Genomic DNA, 12,654 nt, shown 5'->3' on the forward strand with positions numbered 1-12,654 from the left:
AATTTCGTGCTACTAGATACGAAGAATAGAAAAGAGAGATTATTATTCTTTTTATAATTATTGAATTAGGCCCAGACTAATTTTATCAAACCCATAATTTACTAAGTGATTGAGTTCATGGATGGGTGCGCTATATTGGCCAAATCCATTGTATATAACTCGGATTTTCCGTTTCTCTACTTGAAGGTGTATCTTGGGAAAATGTTTTCCCAAGCTGGATCGTACACAGAATTCCCTCTATTATGCAATACTCCCTCCGGCTCAAAAGAAGTGTCTACTTGGCTTTTCGTACATCCTTTAATAAAATATTAACTCGTAGAAAAAATAATTAGGTATTTTGACTAAACTACTCTTAATTAAATCCTACCTAATCAATATAGTTTTTTTATTACATAAAAACTCATTTATCTAAATAGGGGTAAATTTGGAAGACAATTATTAATGCTTTCTTGATTATGTGAGTGGATACTTTATTTTGAACCAAAATAAAAAGATTAAGTGGACACTTATTTTGAGCCGGGGGAGGAGTAATAATAATATATGTAGTACTCCCTTCGTCCATGTTTACTTATTCGTGTTTGATTTGTTACACTCCTTAAGAAGCAATAAAAATGATAATTTTACTATATCACCACTAATTATTAATAAGTCATCTCATTCTTTAGAAAATGAGTTGGAAATACTATTTAATAATAAGAGTAAATAGATATTTTTCAATTTGCACAAGTACAAATGAACGTCTAATTTTAGTACAATGAATAAGTAAAAGTTTATATAAAAAAACAAAAGCCACTAATAGTGCGAAGCAGGCTTATCCCAAGAAAGAATAGATATTTTGGAGGATTTGCTCCCAAAGATATTTAAGTACTAGTGTGTAGATATGATAAGAAGAAGAAGAAAAGTGTAGAGTTAATCCAAAATGGTTGGAGTGAAGTGCATCTCCATGGCTAAGGTTTACACACTTCATGCATCTTCATCTCTACCCACAGACCCTTCACCTACACCTTCACCTTTAGTTCCTCCTAAGTTAAAACCTCTATCCCTCAAAAGCCAAACAACACTTGAGAAGAAGACGAATCAAAATCAAAGGCAACTCTCAGTTGCAGAGATTGAAAGAGCCATTGGTGCTGGCATTTTCAGAGACAGAGATACCATCAGGCAATCTCAATATAATATACCCCCCTCCGGCCCTCCCCCCCTTACTTTATCAGACATACTACAGTTTTTGCTCATTTTTCTTTTTGGTTTGTTAAGGGATGCAAAGGAGAACAAGACTTTGTTTGATTCAATTTTGTCGAATTCAGTTGGGGAGAATGAAGGGGATGTGGAGAAGAAGCTAAGACAAACTGGTGAATGGCTTATAGATAAAACTGAAAACACATCTGCTTCTGCTGGTAATTAAAAGTCCCTTTTATAATCTCATAGTACTATTACTTCCTTGTAGTATTAAATAAGTACTCAACAATTTTGTCACAGGAAAACAGATTTTAGTTGCTGTGTTTCAATGGATTCTACCAATGTGGATTCTTGCATTTCTTGTGGCTTCTGGGTTGGTCAACCTACCAATTAGCACCCCACTTCTTGATGACTTGCTTTTGTAAAAAATTATCTTATCTGTTTCAACTTATGTTTTTATAAATAAGTGGAGTATAATACAAGTACTACATTTTTTTATTTTTTTTTGCAAAAAATAAAGAGGAAATCTTGCCCATAGACTGCTTAACAACTGAATAATAAATTGAAAAAAATGTAGTGGAAGCTAATACTAAAAAAATTATAAGAAAAGCAGAATTGTTATCTGTATGCTGAAGTGTCCCTCTGAGGTCCCATAAAATTGGAAAAATTACAGGGTTCTCGCCAATCATATAATTTACTAATAGTAATCACTTTTACCTCTGGCAGAATTCTCATTTCTGGTATAATGTGAAGAGAATGCGTTGAGAATTGCGATTCTACATACATTCGATTTCTTTGCACTATTGTGTACGTTTCTCACAAATTACATGTCGAAAATGATTGCTTACGTCTAAAACTCGTCCTAAAAAAGATAAGCGGTTGTTGCAAATAAATCTACTTTAAATCCACAAAGACTTGTGTTAGTTTTCGCTGATTGATTTCCTTAATTTCTAACACTCAAACAATTCAAATATAAAAGGTTAAACGTTGATTGTAATCTGAATATTATAACTAACAATTAAAGATTAATTAAAATGACTAACTAAATTAAACAAATAATTAACCAAATTAAATAAAGAGCATTCGGTGAGTAAAAGACCTAGGATAATAATTTTCTCAATTACCTTAGGATAATAATTTTCTCAATTACCGCACTAACCAATGGCACTCTCTACTTAGTTTACATTTAATTATAGTCCGTCAATCACAATACATAGGGTTATCACTAGTTCCTTTCGAAAATCTAACGATAATTCTTAGAATGCTCTCCCAAGCATAAATGGATACTTTAACGGCTCGTCTAGATTGCAATAAGGGTCGAGGATTCCTTGTCGACACCTTTAATCTATCTCTTAGATCCCTCTATAGATTGGAATGTTGTTTAACTAACTCTAATCTAAAAATCCTCTGAGATAATTCAAGAATAAAAGGACGTGAATGGTTAATGGCTTGTCAACTAATTCTCAATCAAATGCAATTAAACAAACAAAAATAATAAAACTTCAATAAAGAAGAACGAAATCAAATAAAAATACAACAGTTCTATCAAACTCCTAGAAAAGGAGTTTAATTACTCATAATCATGAATAACAACTCAAAATTCATACGAAAAAGGTGAAAAGTTAAAAACAATGAAAGATTGAAGTAAAACTCTTAAGGTCCTCACCTCCAAACTCTAGTCATCCTCGTGCTCTTCGTAGGTCAAGAATTACCTCAAAATCGTGTTCTCGTATATTTATATTGTGTAGAAATGCCCTTAGACCGAAATAAGCTTAATGAACCAAAGCAGGATCGCATAGGCCAAGATTAAGTCTGGAATGACGTGCCACAAGACTTAAGGCACGTCGTGCCAAGAGGCTTTTCCTGATCCCAGAAAATAAACAAGAGAAGCAGAGTTGTAATCTGTAGGCTTAAGTGTCCTTCTGAGGTCCCATAATATTGGAATAATGCATAGTGGTAGACTCTAGTGTTAAAGATGCAGTCTATATTATTTTTTGGTAAAGGAACATTTTATTGATACCAAAGTAATATTTACAAAGCCAAATAGGAACAGACCACCTATTTCTAAGATAAAAACGTACAACTATCTGAGGTAAACAGTTGACAACTTCCTAGTCTATCCGAAACTATCAAAATTCAATTGCATCGAAATACATGATAAACCAGAAAGAAAAAAAAAAGAATACCAACCAACAATGCACAGATTGGTAAAAAAACAAAGCAGCAACTTCATGGCATGCTGTTCAAGCTATCCAGTGCTGTTTTCTATTTCTGCAAGCCTCTGCCTCTAATGTGGATGGGGATTGCTATCTCTCTGCATGTTTTGTCATTCTGGAAGTGACTTGATTGATATCTTAGATTGTTTTTTTTTTCTCACACCACCATAGCAAAAACACAGCTTACAATTGCACCTCTACCAATCCTTTTCGTTGCCCACCTACATGCCCATTGAAGCTCCTCCTGCCATCTCCCAATGGATCTTTAGAATCCTAACCATAATAATAATATGCTCCACAAGCCATTAGTAATGGGACAAGAAAACAATAAATGATCTGTAGTTTTACTGCTGCATCACAGAACACACAATCCATTGGGACATGAATTTCAAATCTAAGCAATCAATCAACAGTAGTCAATTTCCTCCATGCAGCCAACCATAAAATGAATTTGTGGATATTCTGGTGAAGTGAAATACTCTTCCAGGTTACCTTTTGGTAATGTGGCATAAGGTGAGTATAAAGCAGCTTGATAGAAATTTGCCATGAATTGCCATAGAATTGAGTCTTGTAGTAAGTCACCCCCGCGAGGAGCTTGCCTATACCATGTATTTCCTTGATTACAGTTTTTTCCTCATTACCCAGGTTACATTTGCTGGTATAGTGCAAGTTTCCACGGTCTCACCCTTCATGTAGTACTCATTGTATACGGTAAAAATCGGGTATCTGCTGAGCCGGTAATACCGGTGACCGAGGGAAGAAAGAAACGAGGATATGCACGAAGGCTTTCTTTTTGAACTGGAGGAGTGTTTTGACCAAAGAGAGGGAAGATCTTCATTTGGTCCGGTTTCTTCATAGCCGAGCTGATCGTGGCCGTTCCTCCGTTTGATCGTGGCCGTTCCTCCATTTGGTCGTAGCCGTTGGTCCGGGAGATCCGTTACGCGATTGCCACGTGTCTATAGCGTCCTGCCATGTTCAACTGTCAATCGTACGGGTGTCAGATCGTACGATCAACCTAATCCAACCTGCTCCACTTCAGAGTTTTTTCTTTATTTTTTAGACACACTTGTTGTATGAAGCCCATGGGGCAATGCTATAAATAGGGGCCATTGCCCTACTTTTAAAGGGTTGGCTTCCTCATATCAAGAACTCTTGCAATAGAAAAATTGTTATAGTCCGTATTCTGTACGTTCGGATATTTCGAGGTAGTCGTGGTAAGTTAAGGGCAAGACCATTTTCCAAAATTATTTTAATGTGCAAGTTGGTTATGAATATTATTTATGAATACTATTAGTATGGAAATATTGAGAAAGGCTAAGGGTAAAAAGGGAAATTCGCAAAATGGTTCATGGTAAAAATCGAGGAAGGCTAAGGGCAAACTTGGAATTGGAAAAAATTATTTTTCATGAACCACAACAAGCCAAGTTGGCCGTGTGGTGGTGTGTGGGACCCATCCTTTCATAAGCTATGTAATTATATATATGGATCAAAGCTTATATAGCAAGACAATTAGTCATCTTTTAATTTAAGAAATTTAAAGAAAAAGGGAGAAGGGACATGTGTCCACTTATTATTTGAAGAAGCTATGTATATATATATATATATATATATATATATATATATATATATATATATGTGTGTTAGCAAGAGCAAATCATCTAGAGGTTTCATTTTCTTACAACATAAGAAGACTTGAAAAAAAAAGAGAGAGAGAGGGGTGTTCGGCCATGGTTGGCCGAACTTGAAGCCATGGAGAAGTTGATCCAAAAATTATTTTCTTCTAGCTTTTCTACCAAATGGAACGTCCTTAACAACATGGAGTGGTTGTTGAAGCAATAAAACCATTCATTCTTGCAAGGCACAACTCTAGCTAAGTTGAAGAGCTAAGTGGAAAAGGTAAGGCTTAATCCTCTTTTATATGTTATGGATGATTTATGCATGTAGTTGGGTGTAGAAATGAATGAAATTCTTGAAACAAGGTGTGTTGATGTTGTAGCCGTGAGTGGGCTATTTTGTGTAGAAGGAATGAATTAAATTTTACTTAGTATTTTAATTGTTGTTGTGGAAGATTCTATGATGTAAAATGAGGATTTAATGGTTTGAAATGAAGTTGTAATTGTTTGTGGATTATGGAAGAAGTTAATGTGATATTAGTATGGTTTCTTATGATTATAAGAATGGAGTTGCTAATGTGTAGATTGTTGGTGCAGTTTATGAATTTGAAAGAAGAAAATATGTTGTTATTGTTTTTGTTGAATTTGGAAGGTTTCGGGTGAAGTAGTATGTTGGTTGGGTTGTTTTGCATATTATGTGAATTGGTTGAAGTGTTCTTGAATCATGTTAGAATGATTTCGGATTAATACTTTGATGTGAGATCATTGATCTTAGCCTGACTATATGTGATTGAATTGAATATAAATGAAATGTCGTGGAATTTTGTGACAAGGGTTGTAATGTTAGAATACATTTGGATTGATTGTTGAAGTTGTTAGTAAGATTGTTGGTATTGTTGTTGATAATTTGGCCGAGTTGAATTCTCGGATTGTTGTTGATAAATTGGCCGAGTTAGATTCTCGGGGATGGTGTATTTACAGGGGAAATGCTGCCGAAATTTCGGCAGATTATAAGTGAGTTTATTTGAAAGATTAAGACAAGTGTGTGACAATGTGTCTGATGATTATGTAAATCTCCTTGAATGTATACTAACAAGTTTGGACGAATAAGCGTAGCTAATAGGACGTGGAATAGGTATGTAAGGCTTACCCTTTCTTTCTTTTGGGCATGATCTTTATGAAACGAACAAATGACGTATATGTATGATTTCAAAGAAATTCCCATTCTTAGAGCCACTAGGATAGCTAATATCCTTGATTTCCATAAGCTGTTTCATATGATGTTGATGCGTATCTATGATGTCCGAAGATCTATTTGATATGTTTCCGAATTGGCATTCGAGAGATAAGTAATATGATTAATGTCATGATTTTCAAATGATAGCACGTCTGATTATTCCGTTAAGTCTTTGATATATTTTGATATGTACATATGGTTACAAAAGCTTTATTTGATTTGGTCCATACGATATCCGAAAGGTACTTAATATGATTGTTGCTTCGATTTTCCAAAAATAGCTTCTGATATGTTCGTAGAAGGTTCTGTACTTCAAACACTCATAACTTTCTTATACTAAGTCGGATTGACACGAAACTTGTTTCTGAGCCTTCAGGTGTCGGTAAGTATACTTGTCTATCGAGTCTTGTTTTGTGTGCATATGGTTTCGCACTACTCTGTTCGTGCAAGCCTCAGTATGTCCTTCACTGAGCCCGGGCCAGGATATGTTCGCGTGCGTACTTCTCTGCATTGTTCACCGCGTCCCTCTCACTTGCGGGTCGGGGCATGATATGATATGATGACATTATGATATGATGATGGGGTGGTGGCCAGGATGGCATATGATGACTCTATTCACCGCGTCCCGCAAAAGAGGGTCGGGGCACGTTACATGCATATATGATACATGACATTGGCATACATGATTTCATTCACCACGTCCCTCAATGGAGGGCCGGGGCACGTTATATGTAAATGTGATACATGATGATGACATACATGATTTCATTCACCGCGTCCCTCAATGGATGGTCGGGGCACGTTATATGCATATATGATATATGGTGATGACATGCATGAACTTACTCACCGCGTCCCTCACTATAGGGTCGGGGCACGTTATATGACATATGATATACGATGATGGCATACATGATTTTCATTTATGATTTATGATGACATACCTGATTTTCTTTTGAGAAGGCAAGTACTGTGATGTTTTAAAAGTTTATACTTGATTCTGGTAAATCTCTGTTTCAGCTATGATTCTCTTTTTGTTATATCCCGGGTTTTCGCACATTTGGAAAATTAGAAATAATCTTGACTTGTAAGAAATAAAGTCATAATTGATTCCATCTAACGCACGAGTTGTTTTTGAAAGAATATTAACGTGAAAGGGTCGAGGAAGGCTAAGGGCAAAACGTGAAATTTTGGAAATTAGTTTCGGGAATTACAAAAATAAAATTTGTAGCCAATTGGGCTTGTAAAATAAGAAGCAAATGAGGCCCAAATCAAGGGGGGGGGGGGGGGGTGGCCGGCCAACATGGCCTTGGCCCAAACCCATTTAAGTAGTCATGTGCTTGGTCATGTGACAAACAAAACAAAAGGGGATAAGTCTTCATCTCTTCAAGAAAATTCAAGAAAAAAATCAAACAAGCAAAGAGAGAGCAAAGAGTAGAGGGTTCGGCCATGTCCATGATTTTTCACCCCTCTAAAATCTTGTTCTAAAAATTGTTGTCTTGTGATTTTCCTACTAAACTAAGTGCCCTCTTCAACTTGGTGTAGTTGTCTTGGAGGAAGAAGCACTTGGATCCTCAATTTGATCACCTATTGAAGTGAAGAAGACTAGGGAAAAAGGTAAGAAATTATCCCTTGTTCTTGTGTTATGAAGTCATGTTTATGTTGTAGTATGTAGGAATGAATTGATTGTATGGAAATATGGAAGTTTGCAAAGTGGGTAGGAGATATAGTATATGGCCGTGTGTGTATATATGTTGTATAATTATGGTGAGTTTAAATTATGTCATATTCTAGTAGTGATTGTGGTAAAATGCATATTGGGAATGAAAGTTGAATGAAATTGATAGAAGTGGTTAGTGGGGTGTTTGGCCGTGTGGTTTGGAGTGTGTGGAATGGAAATGGATTAAGTTTGTTTAATGTGTTATTATGATACTTGCAATGAATATGGAGATAAAATGATATAAGTTTGTATCGAAATGGAATATTGAAGCTTATGTCGTTTTAGTACGATTTTACGACATTATGAAAATGAAGTCATTAGGTTGCTAATTATGACAAGTATTGATGAACTTGGAAGAAGGAAACATGTTATGAATGCGTATGCCAAAGATTAGGAGTTTTGGATAAATTATGACTTTGGCGGAAAGTTTGTATATTATGTATATCGTGTGTATAATTTGAGGAAAACGATATGAAATGCTTCTAAACTATGTTGTGGTGATCTAGATTGATAATGAATGTGAAATCGTTGAGATTAGTTTGAAAGTTAAGGTTAAAGTAAAGGTTATGGCATTATGTCGGCAAGTAGAACTAGTTGTGCCATATTGTGTTTCTAGTGTTTGTTGTTGATGTTGATGTTGTTGTTTGGGTTGTTGTTGATGATTGTGAGCTGAGTTGAATTCTCGGCGGTGCTATATGTATAGGGGAAGTGCTGCCGAAATTTCGGTAGACAAATATGAGTTGAATTGAATTCGTAGCATCTATAGCTTACAATTGGTAAATGTGACCATTTGCAGATTTTTGACGAAACGGAGAGTGAGCTTGGATAGGCTTAAAAAGCTCAAAAGGTATGTAAAGCTACCCCGATCATTCTTTTGGCATGCCTAAGTGTATTAGGATCGAATTCGGGCCTCGAAAGACTTTCTGCCCCTTGGAATCCGCAAGTGAAAATATCACTTTTTCTTTCAGTAAGATTGAACTCTTTTGGTATGTTTTCTTGGAAATTATGCAAACCTTCTCTAAACTCCTTGGAAAGCTACAGAATGTCCGTAGAACCTTTATAGGTGATCCCATAAGCTTAAAGGGCGTAATTTGGACCCATCGCCTTGCTTGTCCCGAGGTGGGCCCACTATTCCCAGTTTTGCCCTTAATGTACTTAAGTCTTCTTTTCGAATAGTTCTTAAAAGAAACGTTTTGAATACCATTCTAATTACCTAACAAACGTTGTTTTAAATATTCCATTAAGTCTGATAAATTGTTTTGATACTCGAAACTCATTTACTATGATTCCTTCCGACTTCATTGGATCGGGTTGTCTTTGATATGCCTCATCGAGTCTATGGAAACATTCATGATATTTTAATTGCATTAGTCTCTCACTACTCCATTCGTGGATGCCCCAATGTTTCCCACACTGAGCCCGGGCCAGGATATGTTGTCAAGCGTGATCCTTTGCATTGTTCGCCGTGCCTCGATGTGAGGGGGCAGGTATACGCGTACATGGGTTTGTGGAGTATGTTGTGCCATGTACGTTTGTTCTGATATGATTTACTATGGCCATCTGATATGACATATTATGTTACGGGGTTATGCCCCTATTCTGATTCTTCTGTGTTGTGGCACCAGCGTCGGGAGGGTGGCCACGTTCTGTCTGCCGAGTCCCTTGGCAGGGGCCGGATTGGATATGACATATGTTTCTGTACACACTCCGCATGTTTTGAAAATATATATCTGATACTTTGTATTTTCTGTTTACTTTCTGTACGTTCTATACCAGTTATGATTTTGTTTCTGCAACACAGGCTTTACATATTCAGTACATATTTCGTACTAACCCCCTTTCCTCGGGGGCTGCGTTTTCATGCCGCGCAGGTACCGACGACAGGTTTGCTGATCCGTCTGCTTAGGATCTCATTCTGCTATTTTTGGAGCGCTCTTTTATTCAGAGCCATCTTTTGGTATAGTCTGTCACTTTTATATATGTATATTCTCGTTCATGGGTACGGCGGGGCCCTGTCCCGTCATATGATTCTGTCGGTCTGTTAGAGGTCTGTGGACATGTTTGTGGGCTGGGATCTTTCTGTACAGCTGTGTGTATATGTTGTGTTTGGGCGATCCCATTCGCCGCGGCGGCCGGTCCGCATATATTTAAATGTTACTCTGTTGGCCCTGTGTGGCCTTTGTTGGTATTTTCTGCGTGCAGGGTATATGGGATGGTCCGTAAAACAAAGGAAACTCTGCCGAAATTTTTCTGGAGATTATCTAAATTGGAACTAAAGCCTTGTCGGCTTCTGCTATATACTAGAATGTGATTGAGTGCCCAGATCGGGCACTAGTCACGGCCTACGGGGTTGGGTCGTGACACTTTTACTGTGATCCTTGCCTTACATGCTCAGTACATTTTCCGTACTGACCCCCTTTCTTCGGGGGCTGCGTTTCATGCCACGCAGGTACACCCAGATGAGTTGAAGCTATTATAGCAGATGTTTCAGCAAAGATGGCAAGCTCCATTTACTCCTGGAGTGTTGCCGAGTCAGAGCATATGTGCTATGATTTCTAGTTGATGTTAGAGACTTTGCAGACAAAGTCGTGGGTATAAGATGTCAGTTTTGTAAGCGGCTCCATCAGCCAATGTGTCTTTATGTATTATGTTATGGATTCCATAAGATTACAGATCTGGTTTGATTTGAGAACGATAGAACAAAGATTTTGAAAGCTTATTATGTATTTTGCTTTTATTTGATCTCAAAATCTGAAGAGATTATGTGTGTGATAAGAGTTTGGGTTCGCTCGACTCCGGATATGGGGTCGGGTGCCCATCACACCCTAGGGAGATTAGGGTGTGACAAAAATTATATAAATCTCTCTCTCAAATATCTGATTTCGGTCCACATTTGTTGTGTTCATCTCTTCAATTTATTCAATCAAGTAACACTCATATGTTAGTAAACACGCACCTCTACAGCAAACCACCGATTATCAGTTGCTTCTTCGTAGTTTATTCATATATTTCTTTTCTCTATCAAATAGATTCAAGGCACAACCACATATCCTATGCCTCACTCACAAATTTAATTGATTATCCAAATTCGGGGTAAACAGTTTGGCGCCCACCGTGGGGCTAAGATAATAGTGGTCTTTGATCTTGATCCCTATCTTACCCATAAAACAAAAAATATCTTCTGTTCGCCTCTGAAAAAACGGACCAAATGGCTGACAGTGGGCAATCTGGTCACGTCAACAACAACGAGATCGTGGCCGAAAATGAAGGCAGCGGGCCACGAGGATTACCAAATCCCGCTGACCCTAACCCCGTTAATTCGAGGGAGGGCCTCGACCGTCAAAACACCGTGGACCAGGAGAATGCCGCCCAGCCGGCCACTGACCCTTTAAATACACACAATTCGATTACTTTGTCCTGGACTTAGGGCCGGAAAGAACCGGATACCCCGAATGATAATGTTGACTTACATTTAATCTTTGATATGTTGCAGGAACAGAGAGTGGCGATTGTCAAATAGGGAATCGCAATAGCCCGATTGCAAAACGGAGGGGATAAAACGACCTCGGAGGAGGCAAAGTGTGTTGCTGAACCCAGAAGAGATGAGGCATGGATGGTTGAGAGCGATGGGTCTAGAGCTGGGTCCTCCACCGAGGTTCTGAGAATGCTCGAAACTTTGGAAAAACGGGTAGACTCGACCGAGAAGAGGGTGGAAACATACAACTCTCGGGTGGACCAAATCCCGAGGGCTCCGCCTTTACTGAAAGGGCCGGATTCGAAGAGGTACATCCAAAGGACTTTTCCTCCGAGTGCAGCTCCAAAAAATAATCCCGAAGATGTTCAAAATGCCGGATATCCAAAAATATGATGGCACAACGGACCCACACGAACACGTGACCTCATACACCTGCGCTATAAAAGGCAATGATATGGAGGAAGACGAAATTGAATCGGTATTGCTGAAAAGGTTTGGGGAAACTCTATCTAAAGGAGCATTGACATGGTACGACCATCTGCCCGAGCATTCGATTACTTCTTTCGAAATGCTCGCCGATGCCTTCATAAAAGCTCACGCCGGTGCCAAGAAGGTGTAGGCTCGTAAGGCAGATATTTTCCGCACAGCCTAGAGAGACGACGAATTACTGCGTGAATTTGTCAACCGATTCCAAAGGGAACGAATGGAGCTCGCCCCGGTTCCGGAGGAATGGGCTGCACAAGATTTCACAAAGGGGCTCAACGTTCGGAGCTCAACAGCTTCGTTCAAATTAAAGGAAAGCTTGCTGGAGTACGAGGCTGTGACATGGGCTGATGTCCATAACCGATACGAGTCGAAGATTCGGGTGGAGGATGATCAACTCGAGCTTCCCCTGGGGCCAATAAATGTGAACAAAAGTTTTGTGAGACCAAGGAAAGGTTACGAAACGGAGGCCGGATCGTCGAGGGAAAGGTATCGGCCATACTCCCATTCGGAGAAGCCAAGCTTTAGAATGGATAAATCCAGGGTTGGCCCGAGCCACTTCTCCGGTCGGGGTGATAAACGGGTCGAGCGCCCGTCGAACAATCGGGGTCTCTCATTCAGGAGCGATGCTGGAAGCTCTGCCGGCAACAAGGATTTGCCGAAGATATCGGAGTACAACTTCAACGTCAGCACCTCGGGCCTCGTGTTGGCTATTGGTCGTATCCCGGATGTAA

General features: G+C 38.6%; 1 protein-coding gene across 12 annotated transcripts; it reads left to right on the forward strand.

The window, feature by feature from the left end:
- Positions 1-796: 796 nt before the first annotated feature.
- On the forward strand, positions 797-10,150 carry LOC132640813 (probable NAD(P)H dehydrogenase subunit CRR3, chloroplastic). Of its 12 annotated transcripts, none has more exons than XM_060357589.1 (5): positions 801-1,158; positions 1,255-1,394; positions 1,485-1,549; positions 7,788-7,859; positions 8,759-8,809. In XM_060357589.1, the coding sequence occupies exons 1-4, from the start codon at positions 920-922 to the stop codon at positions 7,839-7,841; spliced, it is 498 nt and encodes a 165-aa protein (XP_060213572.1). In that variant the 5' UTR covers positions 801-919; the 3' UTR covers positions 7,842-7,859; positions 8,759-8,809. The 12 variants fall into 12 exon arrangements, with proteins under 12 accessions (XP_060213566.1, XP_060213567.1, XP_060213572.1 ...); XM_060357585.1 differs by lacking the exon at positions 7,788-7,859 and adding an exon at positions 9,834-10,046 and having other exon boundaries at positions 802-1,158; positions 1,477-1,549; XM_060357591.1 differs by lacking the exon at positions 7,788-7,859 and adding an exon at positions 9,834-10,046 and having other exon boundaries at positions 802-1,158.
- Positions 10,151-12,654: the final 2,504 nt, after the last annotated feature.

This window comes from Lycium barbarum, chromosome 5, assembly GCF_019175385.1.
Source record: "Lycium barbarum isolate Lr01 chromosome 5, ASM1917538v2, whole genome shotgun sequence".
Taxonomy (NCBI): Eukaryota; Viridiplantae; Streptophyta; class Magnoliopsida; order Solanales; family Solanaceae; genus Lycium; species Lycium barbarum.